Source organism: Myxine glutinosa, chromosome 4 (assembly GCF_964187855.1).
Source record: "Myxine glutinosa chromosome 4, kmMyxGlut1.1, whole genome shotgun sequence".
Taxonomy (NCBI): domain Eukaryota; kingdom Metazoa; phylum Chordata; class Myxini; order Myxiniformes; family Myxinidae; genus Myxine; species Myxine glutinosa.
Genome location: NC_136264.1, coordinates 99,182,796 through 99,205,108, shown reverse-complemented (window position 1 = coordinate 99,205,108; position 22,313 = coordinate 99,182,796). Strand labels below are relative to the sequence as shown.

At 45.2% G+C, this 22,313-nt stretch overlaps 1 protein-coding gene across 1 annotated transcript in view; it reads left to right on the top strand.

The window, feature by feature from the left end:
* Positions 1-16,640: 16,640 nt before the first annotated feature.
* The window catches only part of LOC137425036 (protein Wnt-2b-like), a 159,063-nt gene continuing 153,390 nt past the window's right edge, over positions 16,641-22,313 (top strand). Inside the window, exon 1 of the mRNA XM_078776199.1 lies at positions 16,641-16,989. Coding sequence (XP_078632325.1) covers positions 16,862-16,989 — 128 coding nt within the window. The 5' untranslated portion in view covers positions 16,641-16,861. The remainder of the gene's footprint in view (positions 16,990-22,313) is intronic.

The window sequence follows — 22,313 nt, the reverse complement described above, 5'->3', positions numbered from 1 at the left end:
CATCCAATTCCACCGAGTTTCATGAAATTACCGAGAGATATTTCTTCGTTTTTATTTTATTAGTTACCAGCAGAAGTACCCAGCGTTGCCGGGCGGGGGAGGGGGGAAGGGCACGTACACTTTAAACATGTATATACATGTGGGATGTGGGATATATACATGTGGGACATGTGTGTGTGTGTGTGTGTGTGTGTGTGTGTGTGTGTGTGTGTGTGTGTGTGTGTGTGTGTGTGTGTGCGCGCGCATGCATATGTGTGTATATGTGTGTATATGTGTGTGTATGTGTGTGTGTGTGTGTGTGTGTGTGTGCACGCGTGCATATATGTGTGTGTGTGTGTGCGTGCATATATGTGTGTGTATGTGTATGTAGGCTAACCCCCGCTCTAGCAGGGAAAATGGCCTTAAAATGCATGTTGTTGTTGTATGTGTATATATATGTCTGTGTGTGTGTGTATGTGTATATATATATGTGTGTGTGTATATGTGTCTGTACGTGTGTGTGTGTGTGCTTTTGTGTATGTGTATATATATATATATGTGTGTGTGTGTGTGTGTGTGTGGAGATGTATATATGTGTATAATGTGCATATATGTGTATATGTGGATACATATGTGTATGCATATGTGCATATGTGTCTGTACGTGTGTGTGTGTGTGTGTGTGTGTGTGTGCGCGCGCATGCGCATGTGTGTCGATGTACGTGTGTGTGTGTATATGTGTATATGTGTGTGGGTGTATATGTGTGTGGGTGTATATGTGTGTGTGTGTGTGTATATGTAAACATGGGCCGGTGTGTGTGTAAAGTGTGAGGAGGTATTGGAGAGGAAAATGCAGAGATATATTTTTTAAAATCGCGCCATGATGATAAACGAAAATACACCGCCTCAAATATCAGTCGACATATATTTAAAATTCGTCACACACATCCATGCCCGTGGGATTCCCACGGGTGGGAATCCCACGGGCGGGAATCCCACGGGCACGGATGTGTGTGACATTTCGACATATTGAGTTAGATGCTGCACCTGCACATTCAGTTATATAAAATGGTTACTGGCAATTGATCACATCCACAAATGATGTAATCCACACAATTTATGTACTTTACATAACGTTAATAGGAATACATGCCCGTGTAGATGGGAATGACATATAATTCACCGAAAACGTTGAAGCAACCGCATAATATTACGGTGATGTTTAACTCTGAGTGAGAATAGTTCTAAATTTTAAAAACTTTCTTCTGATATTTGTGATTTATTTCAAACAAACTGTATTTCCCATCTACATGGGCATGTATTCCTATTAACGTTATGTGAAGTACATAAATTGTGTGGATTACATCATTTGTGGATGTGATCAATTGCCAGTAACCATTTTATATAACTGAATGTGCAGGTGCAGCATCTAACTCAATATGTCGAAATGTCACACACATCCATGCCTGTGGGATTCCCACGGGTGACCCCGCTAGTATTTGTTATACTAGGGCATGCCCGTACTATATATAAGCTAGGACGTGTCCGTACGTGGGTGCCCGTTCCTTGCCAAAAAAAAAAAAAAAAAAAAATTTGTGTAGGGGTGTGTGTGTGTAAACATCCTAGGGCGTGCCCGTACGTGGGTGCAAAAAAACATGCGTGCAAACAACAACAACAAAAAAAAACTTTGAAACCACGTGGCAGTAACGACCACAGAACCCCCCCCCCCCCTCTATTTACATGAATGGTTTGGTCCATTCGCAACGACCACAGAACCCCCCCCCCCTCTATTTACATGCAATGGTTTGGTCCAAAGCGAACGGTTTGGTCCATTCGATGTGATTCGATGATTCGATGTGAATGGTTTGGTCCATTCGCAACGACCACAGAACCCCCCCCCCCCCCCTCTATTTACATGAATGGTTTGGTCCATTCGCAAAGCCAAAGCGAACGACCACAGAACCCCCCCCCTCTATTTACATGAATGGTTTGGTCCATTCGCAAAGCCAAAGCGAACGACCACAGAACCCCCCCCCCCCCCCCTCTATTTACATGAATGGTTTGGTCCATTCGCAACGCCAAAGCGAACGGCGAACGGCTAAATCGCCATAGCTCGGTAAGTACTTGTCCGATTAATTTAAAACCTTGAAAAGGCACATCCTCGGGTCCCCAGCAATATACCTGGCAAGTTTCAAGTATATCGGACCGGTAGTTGTCGAGAAACAGCGGTCACAGACAAACGTACAAACGTACAAACGTACAGACAGAGATTACTGGAATTATAGATAGACTAGGGCATGCCCGTACTATATATATATCTAAAATTTTATCCCCCCCCTCTATTTACATGAAATGGTTTGGTCCAAAGCGAACGGCTTGCGAGTGGTGACAATCCCCCCCCTCTATTTACATGAAATGGTTCGGTCCAAAGCGAACGGCTTCCGGAGTTTGGTAAAGAAATCGCCATCGCGTACACAAACGCGCAGGAAAGCGAATGAATCGCAAATTCGTTTTTATTAGTTGTAAAACATAGTTTAACGCCAACATAGTTTGCAAACGTGAAATAAATGAATACGCTCTCAAATGTGCCATCCGAGGCAGAGTGTGCCCGCCACGTTCGGCACACGCGATCGTTCGCTGCTCTCTGATTGGTTGAATCGTTTTTTGGACATAGCTCGGTAAGTAATTGTCCGATTAATATGAAACCTTGAAAAGGCACATCCTCGGGTCCCCAGCAATATACCTGGCAAGTTTCAAGTATATCGGACCCGTGGTTGTCGAGAAACAGCGGTCACAGACAAACAAACAAACGTACAGACAGACAGACAGAGATTACTGGAATTATAGATAGATTATATCACCTTTATCTATCAATATTGTTGAAATGAAGATCAAATAGCTGCATGTTGAAATATGTTGAAAAAGTCAAAACTTTACATGGGGTGTACTTACTTTTTCACGTGACTGTACATACACTTCACCATCTCCATGACCAACAGACCACCTTTTATTTATTTATTTAATTTGCATATATGCATAAATATAATTTACCATTCTACAACCTGAATGCCAACTTGAATTACCTTTATTTCTTTTCACCCCTCAGCCCAAATCGGGCTAAGGGGTATTGTCGTCGCGGGCGTCGTCCAGGCGTCCGTCAACTTTTGGTTTCCGTCAATTTCAAGGAGAATGGCTTGTCCGATTAAATCCATTTTTGCAGTGTGTGTTGGGGTTGAGTAGAGGAAGATTCCTGGGTGTGCTGCGATTTTCAATATGGCTGCCACGGCAGCCATCTGGGTGTCCATCAACTTTTGGTTTCCGTCAATTTCGAGCAGAACGGCTTGTACCTCTTAAATCCATGTTTGCAGTGTGTGTTGGGGTTGAGTCGAGGAAGGTTCCTGGGTGTGCTGCGATTTTCAATATGGCCGCCACGGCAGCCATCTTGAAATTGGTTTCCGTCAATTTCGAGCAGAACAGCTTGTCCGATTAAATCCATTTTTGCAGTGTGTGTTGGGGTTGAGTAAAGGAAGGTTCCTGGGTGTGCTGCGATTTTCAATATGGCCGCCACGGCAGCCATCTTGAAATTGGTTTCCACCATGCATGGGCTGAGGGGTTACGCCCGCTTTGTGGTGCTATTTATTTCTTTTGTATACAAGATCGAGGTTCGTGTAAGAGCTAACATCAATCACTAAAAAAACTTACACATAAAGCATGTAATAAAGGGAGCGGGAGACAAGGAGGTGAGAGAGAGGGAAGCACACAAGTACAACAGGAAAGAACAGGGACATCGGGAGATCTGTGGGAGGGAGAGGGCTTGGGGGGAGGCGGCATGGGAAGGCGAGGAGGTGGGGGGGGGGGGGGGGGGGTTGGGAGAGGTATAAAACACATGGACCCTGTCAGGACTCCCAGGAAAGAAGTCGGTATTTCCAGAAAGTGGACATCTGGGGTGAATTAACGGGGGTAGAAAAGATCAGGGTTTTGGATGGGGGAAGGCAAGAGATGGTGGTGAACAGCTGTTTTAAAGACCTCGAGGGAGGAGTGGGATTGAAGAGAGTGAGGCAGTTTGTTCCAGAGGCGGGAGAAAAGAGGCATGAAAGAATGAAGGTGAGCAGAGAGTCTTGATTTTGGCAGTTTCACCAGAAGAGGGTTGCTGGCAGATCTTGTGCGACCTGTAGGAATATTTGGGGGACAGAGCACAGACAGAGCAGGGGGGGCTAGGCTAGAGAGGAGTCTGCAGAAGACAGAAAGACCGCCAACCTGCCTGCGGTGAGTGAGTGAAAGGCCCTCGGAGTTATCTTCATCGCGAGAGATTTCAATGGTTCTGAAAGCTTTGGTTTCAACAGCGTGAAGCCGAGCTAGGTGTGAGGCAGGAGCACTAGCCCAGAGGGGAGAGCAGTATTCCATTGAGCTGCGGATGAAAACCTTGTATGTGGTGAGGAGCTCAGGAGGAAGGACTTCACACGACGGAGGATGCCCAGTCGGCGACTGGCTTTGGAGGCCAGCTTGGAAATGTGGTTTTCCCAGGAATGATCATGGCAGACAGTGAGACCCAAAAGCTTGAGTGACAGAACTTCTTGGAGAGGATTGTTGAGAAAGTCGATGGGAGAGTTGTCCCGTCGCTCTTTTCGGAGAGACATCTTGAGAGTGTGAGATTTTTCAGGATTGGAAGACATGTTCCACTTGTTTGAACAGTCTGTGAATTTTTTCCAGGTCTGCAGAGAGTGAGGAGGATGCAGACTGCCGATCTAAGGTATGAGGTATGGAGCGACAGAGAGTGGAGTCATCAGCAAAGAGATAGAGAGGATTTTCCAGAGAGTCGGAGAGATCATTGATGAAGACCAGAAAAAGCACAGGGCCCAGAACATTGCCTTGGGGAACTCTAGCCTGAACAGGAAGGGGAGATGAGAGAAACCCAGTCAGGGCCACACGTTGACTACGACCAGAGAGGACGTCCGCCAGCCATGCATGGAGATTTCCATGGATACCACAGGAGGAGAGTTTGGTGAGCAGAGCTGGGTGCCAGACCATATCGAAGGCACGTGATATGTCAAGGGAGACAGCTCTGATTTCCTGTTTGGCATTGAGCACCTCCATCCATTGTTGGGACAGCAGAAGCAGCATGTCCAGAGTAGAATGACTTGGTCTGAATCCAAATTGATGATCCGAGATCAAAGTATTGGAGAAGAGGAAGGATTTGATGTCAGAAGCGATGATTCATTCCATGACCTTGCTGATAATTGGGAGCAGGCTGATTTGTCTGTGGTTGGAAGGATCTGTTTTTGCACCTTTTTGTGTAAAGCGGTAATGTTTGCTGATTTCCAAGATGATGGCAAAAGAGACGGTGAGGAGAACAGAGAGAGGGTGAGATAAAGCGGCAGAGCAGGATTTTAGGACCCGTGGGCTGATGCCGTCTGGTCCAGTTGCAGAATCAGAGTCGAGGTTTGACAAAAACTTCTCTACCTTGTCAGGAGAGAATGACACAGAGTCCAGGAGCAGCTGGGTTCGATTGGGTAAGGTGGGTACAGAGAGAGATGGGTTTTTGGACACAAGATTTTGAGACAAACAGAGTTGAGGCATTCGGCTTTGTCACTTGCAGTGTCAACTGTGTAGCCATTTGAGGTATGGAAGTGGATGGAGGGGGAACAAACACCAGAAACAGATTTGACCAGATGCCACCAGGATTTGGAGGAAGGAGACAGGTTTGAGAGTTCATTCTTCAGTGTGGAGAGCTAGTGCTTCCTGGCACTCCTGAGGGTAGACACACACTTGTTCTGAGCTTGGTGGAAGGAACTGAGATTGCCTTCAGTTGGAATAGCCTTCCAAGAGGCAAAGGCAAGTTGTTCCAGGGCAACTGCCTCACCACACGATTCAGTGTACCATGGACGAGAGGAAGGGTAAGACAACTGAAGACGAGATGGGATAAATGTGTGCATGAGAGAGAGCAGTTTACTTTGGAAGAATTCCCAGGAAGAGTTGATGTCAGAGGCAGTGGAGATGGGAGACCAGTCCACATGATTGATGGCTGCTTGAAGACTGTGCCAGTCGGCCTGTCTGAAATGCCAGACTCGTCGACGCTGAGGAGGCTCTCTGAGAATGGCCAGAGAGATACCCACTTTAACAAGCACATGATCAGAAGAACCGAATGGAGCAGAAGAAGATCAGCAGACATTTGCAGGGAAGCTTGTCATAACCAAGTCTAGAAGAGAAGATACTCCATTGACTGAGATCCGGGTCGGGAAATTGACAGATTGTGTCAGTCCCAATGAGTCGCAGAAGTCCTTTGCTGAGGTGCCGAGGCTGGTGAGAGAGGAACCTGAGCTCCCAACATGATGACAGTTGAAGTCGCCATATATCAGGAAGAGAGAGTTGGGATGAGTGGATAGAAGTTGGTTCATGTTGTCAGACAGCGAAATGTAAATGGAGTCATCACTGTTTGGAGGACGGCACAGAACACATATGAACAAAAGGTGGGAGCGGAGAGGAAGCCGTAGCCAGAGGTACTCCTGGGGGTGGGGTGGAGAGAGGGCAGTGTAAGGAGAGTGAGGAAGAGAGTTTATGATAAAGATAGCAACCCCACCACCAGGACGAGGCTCAGGTCTATCATACCGGAGGAGGGAATAACCAGGAAGAGATATTAAGGAATCAGCGACATCTTGAAGGAGGAAAGTTTCTGTTAAGCAGATCAAGTCTGGATTGTCAAGATGTCTGGGTTGTCAAGCAGATCAAGATGTCTACTTTAACAAGGAAATGATCATAAGAACCGATTGGAGCAGAAGAAGAGCAGCAGACATTTGCAGGGAAGTTTGTCATAACCAAGTCTAGAAGAGAAGATACTCCATTGACTGAGATCCGGGTCGGGAAATTGACAGATTGTGTCAGTCCCAATGAGTCACAGAAGTCCTTTGCTGAGCTGCCATGGCTGGTGAGAGAGGTACACACACCCAGCCAGCTGGCATGATGACAGTTGAAATCACCACATATGAGGAAGTGAGAGTTGGGATGAGTGGATAGAAGTTGGTCAATGTTGTCAGACAGGGAGATATAAATGGAGTCATCACTATTTGGAGGACGGTACAACGCACATATGAACAAAAGGTGGGATCGGAGGGGAAGCCGTAACCAGAGGTACTCCTGGGGGTGGGGTGGAGAGAGGGCAGTGCAGGGAGAGTGAGGAAGCGAGTTTTTGATAAAGATAGCAACTCCACCACAAGGATGAGGCTCAGGTCTATCATACCGGAGGAGGGAGTAACCAGGTATTAAGGAATCAGAAGACATCTTGAAGGAGGAAACTTTCTGTTGAGCAGATTACGTCTGCTTTGTCAGAAGCAACCTGTATGGAGAGATCAATCGGTTTTGAGCGAAGGCCCCGGATGTTTGAGGTCCATTCCCTGAAGGAAGAGGGATGGGGAGGACAGTGGAGGGGTAGGGTAAGATGAGGGGTTAGAGGGGGAGGTAGGGAGAGCTGTTGATAGTGTGTCGGAGATTGCAGAAGAGTGAGGAGAAAGGGAAGGATGAGGAGGACAAAAGGTTTTATGGTGATGGGATGAGGCACAGTGAGGTGGTGTTTGAGGGGGGGCAGAGCAAAGTAGAAGGTTGGAGGAGGTGGAGGTATGTGATGGAAGGGAGAGGACGTGGGGAGGTGGCAGCTTTGAGGAGGAGGAGGGAGAATTGGAGAAAGATAGTAAGGGGGGGGGGGGATTAGAAGGGGAAGGGTGGGGGGGGGAGGGGAAGTTTTGAAGGGGAAGGGTGAGGGGGGAGTTTTGAAGGGGAGGGGTGAGGGGGGAGATTTCAAGGGGAGGGGGGAGATTTGGAGGGGAGGGTGAGGGGGGAGTTCAGGAGGGGAGGGGCGAGGAAGGAGTTTCGGAGGGGAGGGGTGAGGGGGGACAATTGAAAGGGGCGTTGAGGGGGGAGTTTTGGAGGGGAGGGGTTTCGAAAGTAGTTTCGTTTCGAAAGAAAGGTAGTTTCGAAAGTGAATGATTAATGAAAAACGAATATTACAAACTGGGTTTATTGTGATTTTCAAGTCAGAGATCCGTTTGAAAACGATAGAGGTGGGGTGGAATGAAGGTGAGTTTGGAGAATGTAGAAAGGAAAGACTGTGAGAGATTTAATTATTTTTTGAAGTGGAATGATTTGATGAGGAAATTGGAAAACGCCTTTTAAATAGGAAGAAAAACAGCATGTTGTTATAAACCACTGAATAAAACACTGCAGGGGAAAGTTTAAACATATTTAAATATAATATTGTTGCAGGTCTCAGACGTCGGCTCTCCCCTTATCAAGGGGGGGTTAATCCCCTTGTCCTTTTATCTGGCCGACCCGAGTCCTGGAAGTTATACGCTCCTTCCGGTCGGTATTAGGTAGGGTTATTGGTCAATTTAGTCCCAAATACCTAATTACGAACACCGAGCGCGAAGCAGGGAAATAACTCCCGCCCGAACCACGGCGTTAGTGGACACGCCGAGCGAAGCGAGCCGCGATTCGGGCCGTTGACAGGGAATAAACCCGATTATGGCGGTTCCGATCATGCCACGTTTACCCAATGACAGAAAAGACGGATGCGATCGGATAAGAGGAAACCAAGAAAGAACAGGGCAATTTATTCACAATGTACAAGAAGGAGAAGAGGAAACGAAAGAAATGTACAGGATAGGAAGAGGAAGAAGCAGAACACAGGGCAGCCTTAGACAGTCTTATTCTTAATACCCCGGACAAACATACACACTCACACGGGGATTGTAGATGGTAGGGTGGAACAGGTAGAGGGTCCGGCGATGGCGTCCACCTCGTCCGGTCCCCGCCTCATACCGTGCAGCAGATGGAAAACGGCAGCAGCTCTCCACGTGTAGTGGAACGCGACCGGACAATTTATATAACGGGGGGAAGCTGGTACGCTGCGTATGTAATATGTGCACTATACAAAGGCGCCAAACGCCCCCTCTCCAATGTATTCCTTTGATAAGGTCCTTCTTTCATAAGCGCCACTGCATCAGTCCCGTCAATGCAACGCGTGTTCTCCCCGCAAGTCAGTCAAGGCGAGCTCTCTCACGCGGTAAGTCTTTACAAAGGTGCGCTCTCCCGATCAGTAAGTTCATGCGCGCTCTGGTAAGTAAGTCCTGTTGGTAAATGTGCTTGCTGGCAAGTCCTACGCGCAGTCCTGTAAAAGGGCTTTGCGTTCGCTTTTATAACTCACCAAGCGATCACTCCGCGAACCCCAAAGCCACGCCTGTCGGTGATCCTACCTCAGCCCTGGTTGGCTGGGCATTGCTTACCGGCCACGCCCTGACGGTGAGTTGACGTGGCCACACCTTATTTCTGGCGTTCCGCCCCCTTTCTCGGGCCTAACCTCGTGGCTTATGGCGGCGTTTGAGCGAGCTCCAGCTCAAGGCAGCGAACGCTGCTAACAAAGGCGCTTAACAAATTGGGAGGGCCATGGGCAGACTGGAGGGCGCGTAATGGCGTCGCTTGGAGAGGGAGGCTGCAAAATGAACGGAATGGGCCTACTTCTTATTTGATTGACACAACGCAGATTCAACTATTGGAAACATGGCCTTACCTATACACATACTAATGAAATAAATGAAGTCCTATGGTGGCCTACGTGTTGCTTGTGGCCTAACTATGGGGTGCAACCTTTAACCTTTTAATAATGTCATATTTACACGTGTGGGTTCTCAAAACCGCAACAATATTTAAACAAAACCGTGAAAAACAATCTGGGAAAATTCCCTGAAGTGAGGGTGTGGATCTGAGAAAGAAGGAGAAAGCCAAGCCCTCTCCCTCCCACACTTCTCCATGCTCTCAAATGTTGTGGTTGTGTGCTTCCCCTTCTCTCCCCATCTTGTCTTCCGCTCCCTCTTTTTGTATATTTTGTTTGTCTGGTTGATTTGTTTGTGAAATAAATGTTAGCTCTTTCACGAGCCTCGATTCAGTATACAAAAAAAAAAAAAAAAAAAAAAAAGGTTGAATGAGTAGGGTGGAAAACATTTATATACACTTTACTTATTTTATATACACTTATTTTATATACACACTTATACTTGTTGATGTACACTTTACCATCAGCGCTCCTTACATTTCACCTTTAATTATTACTTGAAAACATTGAAGATTTTAAAATTATGTTAGTTGGTCGTGTGCGTTATTCTCTGTCTGTCCGTTTGTTTGTTTGCATGTTAATCGCCTACAGCTTACAATATTATAAACCGATCCACGAAACTTCACGAAATGGTACAGTTGGTCATAAGAGGTCTATTTAATTTGAGGTAAAAGGTCAATATAAGCCAAAGGTCAACGACTTAGGTGGAAGTTCTAAAATCCTCAATTTTCATCCCATTGACTTGAAATTGCAACAGGATTTGCATATCAGGTCACTGAATTTAGCCACCAATTATTTTTTTAGGTCAACTTAGGCCAAAAGGTCAACATAGATGAAATTTCCAAAATTGTCAATTTTCACCTGATTGACTTGAAATTTGAAGAGGATTTGCATGTCAGGTCACTGAATTCAACCACTAATTATTTTTGAGGACAACATAGGCCAAAAGGTCAACATAGGCCAAAGGTCAACAACTTATTTTTTTTAGGATTTTGCAAGTATCTTGCGATGCATGACATATTTTTTTTTTTGCTTTTTTCTCCAAACTTTACCATTTCGACGACCAACACAGCTTTGATTTATTTATTTATGCACACTTTACCATCACAGTTGCATACACCTTGTATTATTTATTGATTCATACCTTTTTCTACAACCATTATTTATTTATTTACTTCGTTATTTTAATGTAAAATCTACACATCCCATTTTTAAGGTGCGGTTGGGGGCTGTGGTCTTGATAATAACGTGTTTTCTTTATTTTCTTTACAGGAGTGAGGCTCAGAAGAGCAAAGTAAAACTGACAGTGGAGCAAGAGAGTGAATGAATAGGAAAAGAGGAGGTCAAGCGGGGGAGAAAACACTGAAACTTTGAAGTAAGATGGATGGATTAAGAAAGATTAATGGGCGTAATAAAAATCATGCGTCAGAATTGGGGATGAAAATAGGTGGTAGTGCTTGCTTTGTGGTCTTGCATGTTTGCCTGAAAAGAGGTGGCTTGCCTGAAGCCCTGGAGGAAAAAGTGAGACAGAACAACCTATAGAAGGAGGTTCCATAAACAAGAGAAATGAAGAATAAAAGTTGAGGTGTGCATTTCGACTGGATTTTGGAAGTTTACCAGGAAGGGGTTACTGGAAGAACGCAAGCATGCTGGAGTTGCTGAGTCGGGTCAGAGGACCAAGAGAGCAGAGGCAGTAATGTTGGAGAATAGACGATAGAAAAACAAGTACAAAAAGTTTTAATTAAAACAAAAGCCGCGTCGATGTTACACAATGCCTAGATGCAGCTGTGCCTATAACGTCGATGTTATAGGCACAGGACATTCCTATTGATTCGATTACTTGATGTTATTTTTGTGCAAAGTGAAAATATATCTCGGCAATTTCCCATGTGTGGCGACGAATTTTTAATATATCTCGGCATTTTCCCGTCTTATTTCAGGCGGTGTATGACTGACCATGCCGCGATTTAAAAAAAATATATCTCGGCAATTTCCCGTGTGTGGCGACACGTGAACGAAGCTATGCTCCTCTCTCCACCTTATTGTGACGACGTATAAATTAAATATTTCATCATGACGATTGTCATCAAATGGACGAATTTTTAATATATCTCGGCATTTTCCCGTTTCTTATTTCGGGCGGTGTATGACTGACCATGCCGCGATTTAAAAAAAAAAATCTCAATGGACTTGAAGTTACAGGCCTTTGAGAATTCATTTCGTTCTATAAAGGGCAACTTTCATCGGATTTTCTTCCCGTTTTTTTTCAACCGAGTCTAAAACTATGTTAGCGACTGTGAAAAATGGAATGATATATCGAATTTGATTTGAAATAAAACTGTGTGAGAGAGGAAGACACCACGGGCCTACAAAACAGGCCTTGAAGCTATGCGAGTTAATAAAATGGTGGATATTTGTTTATATGAAGCCTCTCCCAAAATGGGTGGAGCTATGGTTCCCAGAATGGGTGGAGCTTTGAGGTTTTGTCTTCTCTGCAAGAACAAGAACAAGAAGAAGAAGAACAAGAAGAACAACAACAACAGCAGAGGGCACTCTATTAGCAGCGTCTGCGACGCGGCTAAAAATTAAATACTATGCCTGCGATGTGGGAGCAACAGACGCCATGCTTCCGCCTTATCACGGAATTCAGATCATTCATTTGAGAGCTTCAGATTTCACAGAATCTAGGAGAGTCAGACATGATGCTGGCATGCCAGCCAAAAGAGTACAGAATTGAGCTACAGATAAAGGCCTTGTTGACTGAGTTGCTGTGATTTTACAAGGATAGACTTGGATTGACGGAGGATGGCCATTGGCCAATATGCAGGTTTGGTTGGCTTTGCTACGTGCTCGGTTCAGGAAAGATCATGGCTGATGGTGAGACATGGAATTTCAAGAGACTGAATCTCTTCCAGTGGATGATCAAGAAAACAGATGGGTTTGTTTGATGATCATTCAAGAGTTCAAGAGTGAGTTCAAGTGTGAGATTAAGATTTTCCAGGAATGATGGATATGTTCCATTTATCATACGAGAGTCGAATCATTTATGGCTCAATGTGGTCGCCTTAGCCATTTCTCTGGAACATGAAGATTGAACGTGGGGATTTCGAAATATTTGAAAAATCTGACAGACGTCATCACTGAACGTGGAAGTGGTGAGGGATTGCCAGATTTCTTGAAAATCCTCATTTTTAAAGCCATCTCACTGCATTACATGACAATTTTGCATCTTACTTTCCTGATCCTCCCAATGTGAGCGCAAAGATAGTTCAAAACCAGTTTTAGATTTGACGACCTGATGGAGCTAACTGGTCCTATCCACTCGTCTCTCGCTGATCCCCAAATGATTTTACAACCTGGTATATCTTTGAAGATAAAAAAAATCTATCCGACTTCTGGTGTGATATGCTGAATCCATACCATGTGGTTCGAGATTGGCTGTTTGTGCCAGGATGGTGTTTCTGTCAACATGGTTGTGAGACCGGATTGTCATATCATTTCATGATTAAATCTAAACTTCGAAGAAGTTTGCAACTTTTGATGTGCTCTATCGAAAACTAGTCATCTGGTTGATAATAATCAGGCCCAGTGTTCACATGATGATGAAAATTTGCAATATGGCAAAAGAGACATTTCTGAAATAGCAATGAATATTAAGAAACTCCTCTTGCAGTGATCCACCACTAGAAAAGTAGTTTTTTGTTGTTGTTGTGCTTGCTGTGAAACTGTATTTGGTAATATAATTATGCTCGTAATCAAGATCTTATTATTCCGTCATGCTCTGAGATTCTATTTTCTCAAACTTGTTCACTTCTTGATCTTGGATGGGACATGGTCAATGCCACTGAGCAAAAGTAATGCACATATTACCTATAACGGCACTCGTAGAGCGCATAGTCTTGCTCACGCATTCATTCTTAACAAAAATGCCATCGTTAACTGAAAACGCCACTATTATGGCCCAATGCTATTATGACCCATATACCCGTATCATCCATGCACCCGATCATGTCACTTAGTTTCATGGCATGGGATATGTACGTCATCTTACTATAATTCACCAAATGTCCGTCTGTCCGCCTGTTCCCAGGTACCACAAAAACAGCTGAACCGATCGCAACGAAATTTTGGGTGGGTAATCCTGGGACGCCCTGGAGTAAAATAGGCTATATTGGTTTTCCAATTTTTCAAATTTATAATTTTTCCAATTTTCCAGTTTTTCCAAACACGATGGAATCATATTTACCGATATGAACAGTGATGTAGCTTTTATTGAAATTCTACAAATACTGTTTAGATTTTGATGATTTGTGTGTGATATGATTTAACGGATGTTTATATAAATCATTTAAAATAAAAAAAGCCTTCAATTTCTGATATTTTGTCTTTTTATTTGGGCCTCCCAATTGAAGCCCTGCCCGTAGGGCGGGTACCGTTGCTAGTAGATTTAATTCTTCCCTCACATCTGGTCATCGATCAGATATATGAAGTCTCAGATTTTTTTGGATAAAGATTTTAATTCAAGCAATTATGGCTGGAATACCACTTCACGGATGACATCATCATTATCACCTGTATACCACATGGGAAGTTGATGATGATATGCCGTTTCATTTTTTTTCGTTGAGTGGTTTCGGAGAAAATCATGTCCAAATGTTTTACTTTAATCCAATATGGCTGCCATACCATGTGACCTATGATGTCAGAGTTAGCAATAAAATATTCTCAATGTGGAGTCCTTCCTAAGTTTCAAGTTTTGCATCAATCGGACAAGCAGTTGCAGAGAAAACCATTTATGAAGCGAAGATATATTGATGTGGACACAGACAGACAGACAGGGGCATTGCAATAGTCTCTTATCCCCTTCTGGGCGAGACTAATAAAGGTTGAAAACCCCTGGCTGAGAGGGGTGGGTTACTGTATGACACTGTTGGTCGTTTGCAAAATGGAATAGAGGGTTTTTCAGAGTATCAGAGAGGTCATTGATATAGATGAGGAACAATATTGGGCCCAAATTAATGCCTTCGGGATCTCCAGCCTCCAATGGGAGAGGGTTCCATTGACAGCAACACATTGACTGCATGAGTGGAGGAAATCAGAAATCCAAGAATGTAAGCTGCATTCGATGCCACAGGTGCAGCACTTGGAAAAGCAAAGCAGGATGCCAGACTGTGTCGAATGCCCAAGATATGTCCAGGGAGATGGTCCTAACCTCTTGTTTGAGATTCAGGGCCTCCAACCATTGGTGAGAGAGGAGCAGAAGCATGCCCATAGTTGGGTGACTGGGATGGAATCTAAACTGATGGTCAAAATCAGGTTGTTTAAAAAAAGGAAAGATGACATCAGAAGCGATGAAAGATTCCATGACATTGCTTGTAGTTGGAAGCAAGGTCACTGGCCTATAGTTGGTAGGGTCTGCTTTTGCACCCTTCTTGTGGATGGGAGTGATGCATGCTGATTTCCATGCAGATTGGACACAAAATATGACAGACTGAATAGGGAAGATAGAGGGTGAGCAAGAATGGCAGAGCAGGATTGAGTATATGGACACTGATGCCATCTGGGCTCATTGCCGAAGCAGCGAAGCAGGGTCAAGGCTGGCTATAACTGTTTCCACTTTCTCAGGTGAGAACGATGCAGATTCTGGTTGACAGTGGGTATCCCTGGTGTTGGGCTAGCGGCTAGGGTGCCGGCTTAGGATCCTGGGTTCGAATCTCAGTCGATCGCCGAATTAATGCCAGGGGGGTTGACTCAGCCTGTCATCCTTCCGAGGTCGGCTAATTGAGTACCAGTTCACTGGTAATTCCCTGTTTGTTGTTGAAGGCGGCAAAAAGGGTTGGCGTCAGGAAGGGCATCCGGCCGTAAAACATTGCTTCAAAAAGGGGACCAAAAAAAAAACAACAACTACCACGGTCCCCGAAAAGGCCAACCCCCGCTTTGCGGGGAAAAATGGCCTCTAAACGGTGGTTTAGTGGGTACATCGGGCAATCGGGGTAGGATGGGTACAGAACGGGATGGTTTGGGTACAGAAGATTTGGAGGCAAAGACAGTTGAGGCATTCTAACTTATATTTGGCATAGTTTGCAGTACTGTACTTCCATTTGAAGGGAGGGATGGAGGGGGAGCATACACCAGACGTACTAGACAAGGCATCACCATGACTAGGAGGATGGAGACTGCTTGGAGAGTTCAGCCTTGACTTTTGTAAGATGGCTTGCCTAAGGTGGACACGTACTTATTGGAGCATTGCAGAATTAATTAAAGTTACCTTCCGTCAGGTTGGCTTCCCATGCTGATAAAAAGATGCTTGACTGCAACTGCATCCCCACGAGATTCAGTGGACCAGGATGTAGAGTAGGGGTTCGCACATGCAGGGTCATGACCCGAACTTGAAAAAAACCCCTCAAAATCCTGGCTTTCTTCCGACAAATTTTATCTTATCGTTCCGGTACCATTTGAGTCGTGGGGAGAACGTGATTTCAAACTTTGGGTTGTGGACAAAAAAGTTTGGGAAGCACTGGTCTTGCTGGAGGATGGATAGGATAGCTTCAGACGGGCCGGGGTAAACAGACAAAAAGTAGGTGAAGGTATTCCCAGGTGGAATCAGTCAGGTGCTGTGGATATGGTGGTCAATTCCTTTATGTTGCAAATTTGTCACAACCGTCTATTTGGGCTGATACGAGTATTAAATGCCTCTCCTGCCGATCCACACGGCTCTGCTCACGGCACGGTTAAGATGGACCACCCGAGCCTCGAAAAGCTTATGGAGGAGATCCGTGGGAGGCAGCGTCTCCATTTTCAAATTAAATTAATGCATTTCAACCTTTACTGAGGATTACAATTTGCACAGGTTATAATTGGTTAATATTTAATGAGTAGATTACAGGTGGTTAAATAACCTGCCTGATGCAAAGGCTTCTTGGTTTTGGTACCTTGCGTGGTTTGTAATAATGACAGGCCATGCAAATATTATAAACTCACTGAACCAAACATTTTTGGCGGGGCGGGATCAGCAGCGCGCGACGGCGGGAGCTTTATAAGCGGAGCAGCGACGTCTCGAGCCCACGGGACCTCCAGGCAGCTCCGCTCCCTGGGGTGGTCTCGCCATTTGCCGATACCTTTTGTTTCACGTGCTCCGTCTCCGGTCGACTGCGAGCGGTCATCTCGATCCCGAAGAACCCACCACCGGATGGCTGCTTGAAAAGCTTCGGGCAGATTGGACTAGGGTGGGGTACGGGCGGAGGGGAGAAAGGGGGGACAGTAGAGGGGGGCGGGGGACGCAGGAATGCGCGTGAGAGTTCGGTGTCCAGGGTCCTGTGGGTTCGCAGCGACTCCTGGGACTCGACCCTGCAGGACCGTCCCACTGCTTCTACTGCTCCTGCTTCTCGCTCCCCCTGCTTGGTGCAGCTGGTGGTACGTACGTAACGTGCACCGAATACGCCAAACACCACAAAGTACTCGGCACGCACGCACCAGGCAGGCTTCCCCTTGAGCTTCAAACGAACATGAGACGTATTAGATACGCGATGGATTAAATATTTCAAACACACACATTCTGTATGCAAGTAGATACGATATACCTGTGCGATTCGACAAAGGCTCGAGTTTGTAAGGCTTCCTGCAATTAATTGTGCAGATTTTCGAGGATCAGGAAGTCAGGAGCCTGACATGAAAAAATAGCAATGATTTGTTTTCTTTTTACGATCAGTCTTTAAAAAGTTATACAATAGCCTAATCATCAATCACCTTGTTTTGTAATGGGATTAGTGAGAAATATTATATACGACATACACACACACACGCGCACGGAAACAGAAAGGAAAATAAATGCTTTTATTATGTTGTAACTTTTCTATTTGACACCAGAATGACATGGAACTGGCTTAATATTGTGTACAAAATAACAATAACTTTTCATTTAAACACAAATTACAAAAAAAAAAAACTTTTCAATAAATATTAACATAGGAAACATATCTAACCCTTTCTGTAACACTATATATATATATATATATATATATATATATATATATATATATATATATATATATATATATATATATATATACATACAGTATATATATATATACATACAGTATATATATATATATATACATACAGTATATATATATATATATATATATATATATATATATATATATATATATATATATATATATATATATATATATATATATACATACAGTATATATATATACTGAAACGCAAAAGAAACTTACCACCTTTGAAACCTTTAAATATCAACAATAACACTGCGTGTAGTAAATGTGTGAACTTATTTGTGGACAATAGTGTCCTCACTGTCAGACAAAACAGTCACGGATGGTCACTTGAACCTTCAATGGTCACTTCATAGCACAGCTGTTGGACAGCCGTTTTGACTGTCAGTGATTAGCCAAGGGGTACGGGATGATTTTAATGAGCTGCACGTGATGTCTTGATATTGGCTTTAAAAAGGCCAGTGCAAAATGGGCATTTTGACCGAAAGATTTGACCATTTTGACCAACTTCAAAACGACCGAAAACGCAAAAGAAACTTACCACCTTTGAAACCTTTAAATATCAACAATAACACTACGTGTAGTAAATGTGTGAACTTATTTGTGGACAATAGTGTCCTCACTGTCAGACAAATCGGTCACAGATGGTCACTTGAACCTTCAATGGTCACTTCATAGCACAGCTGTTGAACAGCCGTTTTGACTGTCAGTGATTAGCCAAGGAGTACGGGATGACTTTAATGAGCTGCACGTGATGTCTTGATATTGGCTTTAAAAAGGCCAGTGCAAAATGTGCCTCGTGCCTCGTGCCTGCCCTCTGCTTGGTCCCGGCTCTGCTCCTGGCTTCACCTACCTGGCTCCTTCATTTCCTCGGGCCCGCTCTCATGGGTTGGGACCATTGTTTCACCTCCTCAACCTTGGCCTCGTCTCGTCTCTCTGCCCCTGCCTGGCATGGCTCTGCGGTACTCCGCCGCAAGGCTCCTTCTGCTCAATACCCGCTCCACCCCATCATGCATCTCTGCAATCAAATCCCACGGACTCCTGCGACGACCCAGATACATTCATAGAGGCTCCGGTCGTAAGTTTGTTTATTTACAAACAGGTCACTTCATTCCCGTACTCTGGTCGGCTCAGCGCACTCCCACTCATCGTCTCAGCGCACCTGGTCACAGCAACGCACACGATCGCACCTCCTGTCTGCAAACCCTAGCTAAATCACCTGAGTTCATCCCCACCATACAAAGCAACATCAAGCTCACCCTGTTCAATACCCGGTCCCTCAACAACAAAAGCCTCATCCTGAACGACTACATTATAGAAAATAAACTGGACTTTCTCTGTCTCACTGAAACCTGGCAACAACCTCTGGACTACTCACTCAACCTCACTACACCCAATGGATATTCTTACATCAATAAACCACGCTCGGAGGGCCGAGGTGGTGGAATTGCCGTAATTGACCGACAGGACATCAAGACCAGCCTCATCTCCATCTCATCTGCTCCACCATTTGAACACCTGGCTTTTAAACTCTCTGGTCACACACAGTCAGTCATGGCTGTCGTCTACCACCCTCCCAAACCACACCCATCATTCCTGTCTGACTTCTCCTACTTTCTGACCCAGCTCTGCTCCCTCTCCCCCTCAATCCTCCTCCTCGGTGATTTCAATATCCACATGGACTCCACTGACTCCACAATAACCACTGACTTCACTGATTTACTCACCTGCTTTAACCTCACTCAACATGTCAACTTTCCTACCCATAACCGTGGGCACATTCTGGACCTTGTCTGCTCTACTGGATTAATTTTGCACCATCTCTCTGGCTCCGACCTCACCCTCTCTGACCACGTAGCCATCACTATGACCATCAACATCCCCACCCCAGCACCAAGGCATTATCGCACTATCAACTTCCGTAAGCTAAACGCTCTTTCACCTACCTCATTCTCATCCACCCTCTCTGAAAAAATGTCCACTTCTCCCTTCGTTGACCTCCACACCCCTTCTGACCTCACTGACTACTACAACCACACTCTCTCCTCCTGCCTTGACCAGCTTGCACCTATAAAAACCAAAACAGTTTCTTTCACCCATTCTGCTCCCTGGTTTACCCCTGAACTCCGCCTGATGAAAACTCGTGCTCGCCAACTTGAAAGACTCCGCAATAAAACAGGTCTCACAATTCACTCCCAAGCCTACAAGGACCACCTACAACACGACAAAGATGCCCTCTCCCACGCCCGCTCCGCCTACTACTCTCAAATTATCCACTCTGGCTCTGGAAACCGAAAAGCACTCTTCTCTACAATAAACAAACTCCTCAGCCCCCTGGACACCACCACCCAGTCATTCACAGTAGACAACTGCATCTCTTTCCTTTCAATCTTCCAAAGCAAAATTGACAACATCGACAGCAGCTTAACCACCACCGCACCTGCTCCCCCTCAAACCACCTGCCCCCCCTTATCCTGCCAACCCCTGTCTCAGTTCTCCCCAGTCTCCCCTACTGACCTCTCTGAACTCCTCATAGGAATGAAAACTGCCACCTGCACTCTTGACCCCATCCCCTCCAGCTTTGTCAAGGCCTCCCTTCCTGCTCTCTCTCCACTTATCACTGCAACAATAAACTCCTCCCTGTCTACAGGCATCGTCCCACCATCCCTCAAAATTGCTGCTGTTACCCCCATTCTGAAAAAAACCTGGACTCAACCCTGACACCCTAAACAACTTCAGACGCATCTCCAACCTACCCTTTCTGTCAAAAGTTTTGGAACGCGCTGTAGCCACTCAACTTAAACATCACCTCTCTGCCAATAACCTGTATGAAACATTCCAATCCGGATTCCGCTCTAACCACAGTACTGAAACTGCTCTCCTCAAAATCACCAACGACCTTCTCCTCTCCTCTGACGCTGGCAACCTCAACATTCTCATCCTCCTCGACCTCAGCGCTGCTTTTGACACCATCAATCACACCATCCTCCTCACCCGACTTGAAACCACCTTTAACATTACCGGCACTGCCCTCTCTTGGATCAAATCATACCTCTCCGACAGACGCCAGTTCATCTCCATCAATAACTGCAAATCCCCCACTGCTCCCCTCCCCCAAGGTGTCCCCCAAGGTTCAGTTATTGGCCCCCTCCTCTTCATCCTGTACCTGTCGCCCCTTGGTCACTTAATCCGCCGTCATGGTCTCCAATTCCACTGCTTCGCCGATGACATCCAGCTTTTCATCTCCACCAAGTCCATCTCCACCGCCACCCACTCTATCCTGACAAACTGTATCACTGAAATAAAATCCTGGCTTCAAATCAACTTCCTCAAACTTAACTATGATAAATCTGAAATAATCATCATTGGCCCAAAAACGCTCACCAAATCCACCCATAACTTTGCCCTCAACATCGACGGTTTCCCAGTATCCACCCCCCCTCACATCCGGAATCTTGGCATCATCTTTGACCAAACACTCTCCTTCGACAAATACACTAAACAGATCACAAAGACAGCCTTCTTTCACCTGAAAAACATCGCCCGTCTCCGTCCATCCCTCTCCTCCACGGCTGCAGAAACCCTCATCCACGCCTTCATCACCTCCCGTCTGGACTACTGCAACAGCCTCCTCTTTGGTTCACCCTCAATAATCATCAATAAACTCCAATACATTCAGAACTCTGCTGCCCGTCTACTCACCCATTCCCGGACCCGTGACCACATCACCCCCGTCCTTTACAAGCTTCACTGGCTCCCCATCCCCCAGAGAATCCAGTACAAAATCCTCCTCTTGACCTACAAAGTCCTCCATAACCTGGCCCCATCCTACCTGACTGACCTCCTCTCCAGACATTCCCACCCGCAACCTCCGCTCTGCTGGTACCAACCTCCTGACCCCCCCCCCCCCCCCATGCGGACCAAATTCAGATCCTGGTGGGACAGGGCCTTCTCCATCGCTGCTCCCACCCTCTGGAACTCACTACCTCACACCATCAGAGACTCCTCCTCACTCGCCACATTGAAAACATCACTCAAGACCCACCTCTTCAACACTGCATTCAACATTTAACCCAAAGCATTTAACCCCTGACTATCTCTTCTCCTTCTCCTTCTCCCCTTCCTTTTGCTTTGATTATTTACCTGTTGATTTTTGTCTTTTTGCACTTGTTTTTTTGTACTCTGTCAAAGCGTCTTTGGGCTTCTTGAAAAGCGCTATATAAAATAAATGTATTATTATTATTATTATTATGATATATATTAGGGTGGTCCACAGATACAGTCACGTGATAATGTAAATACACCCCATGTGAAGTTTTGACTTTTCAACATAATTCAACATACAGCTATTTGATCTCATTTCAACAATATTGATAGATAAAGGTGATATAATAGAACAAATATCATGAAACATTTACATTTTGTAGTCCATTGTATAATTTAAATAAACATAAATGCAAATTTCGCATGTGGAAAAAGTAAGTACACCCTTGGCTCTAATCGGTGGTATTGCCCCCTTTGGCAGAAACAACCTTAAGTAGGCGTTTCTTATAACTGTCTACCAGTCTCTGACATCGACTGGGAGAAATTTTTGCCCACTCCTTCATGCAGAATTTTTTCAGCTGTGCGATGTTTGAGGGGTTTCTTGCATGCACAGCTCGTTTCAAATCCCCCCACAACATCTCGATGGGATTTAGATCCGGGCTTTGACTTGGC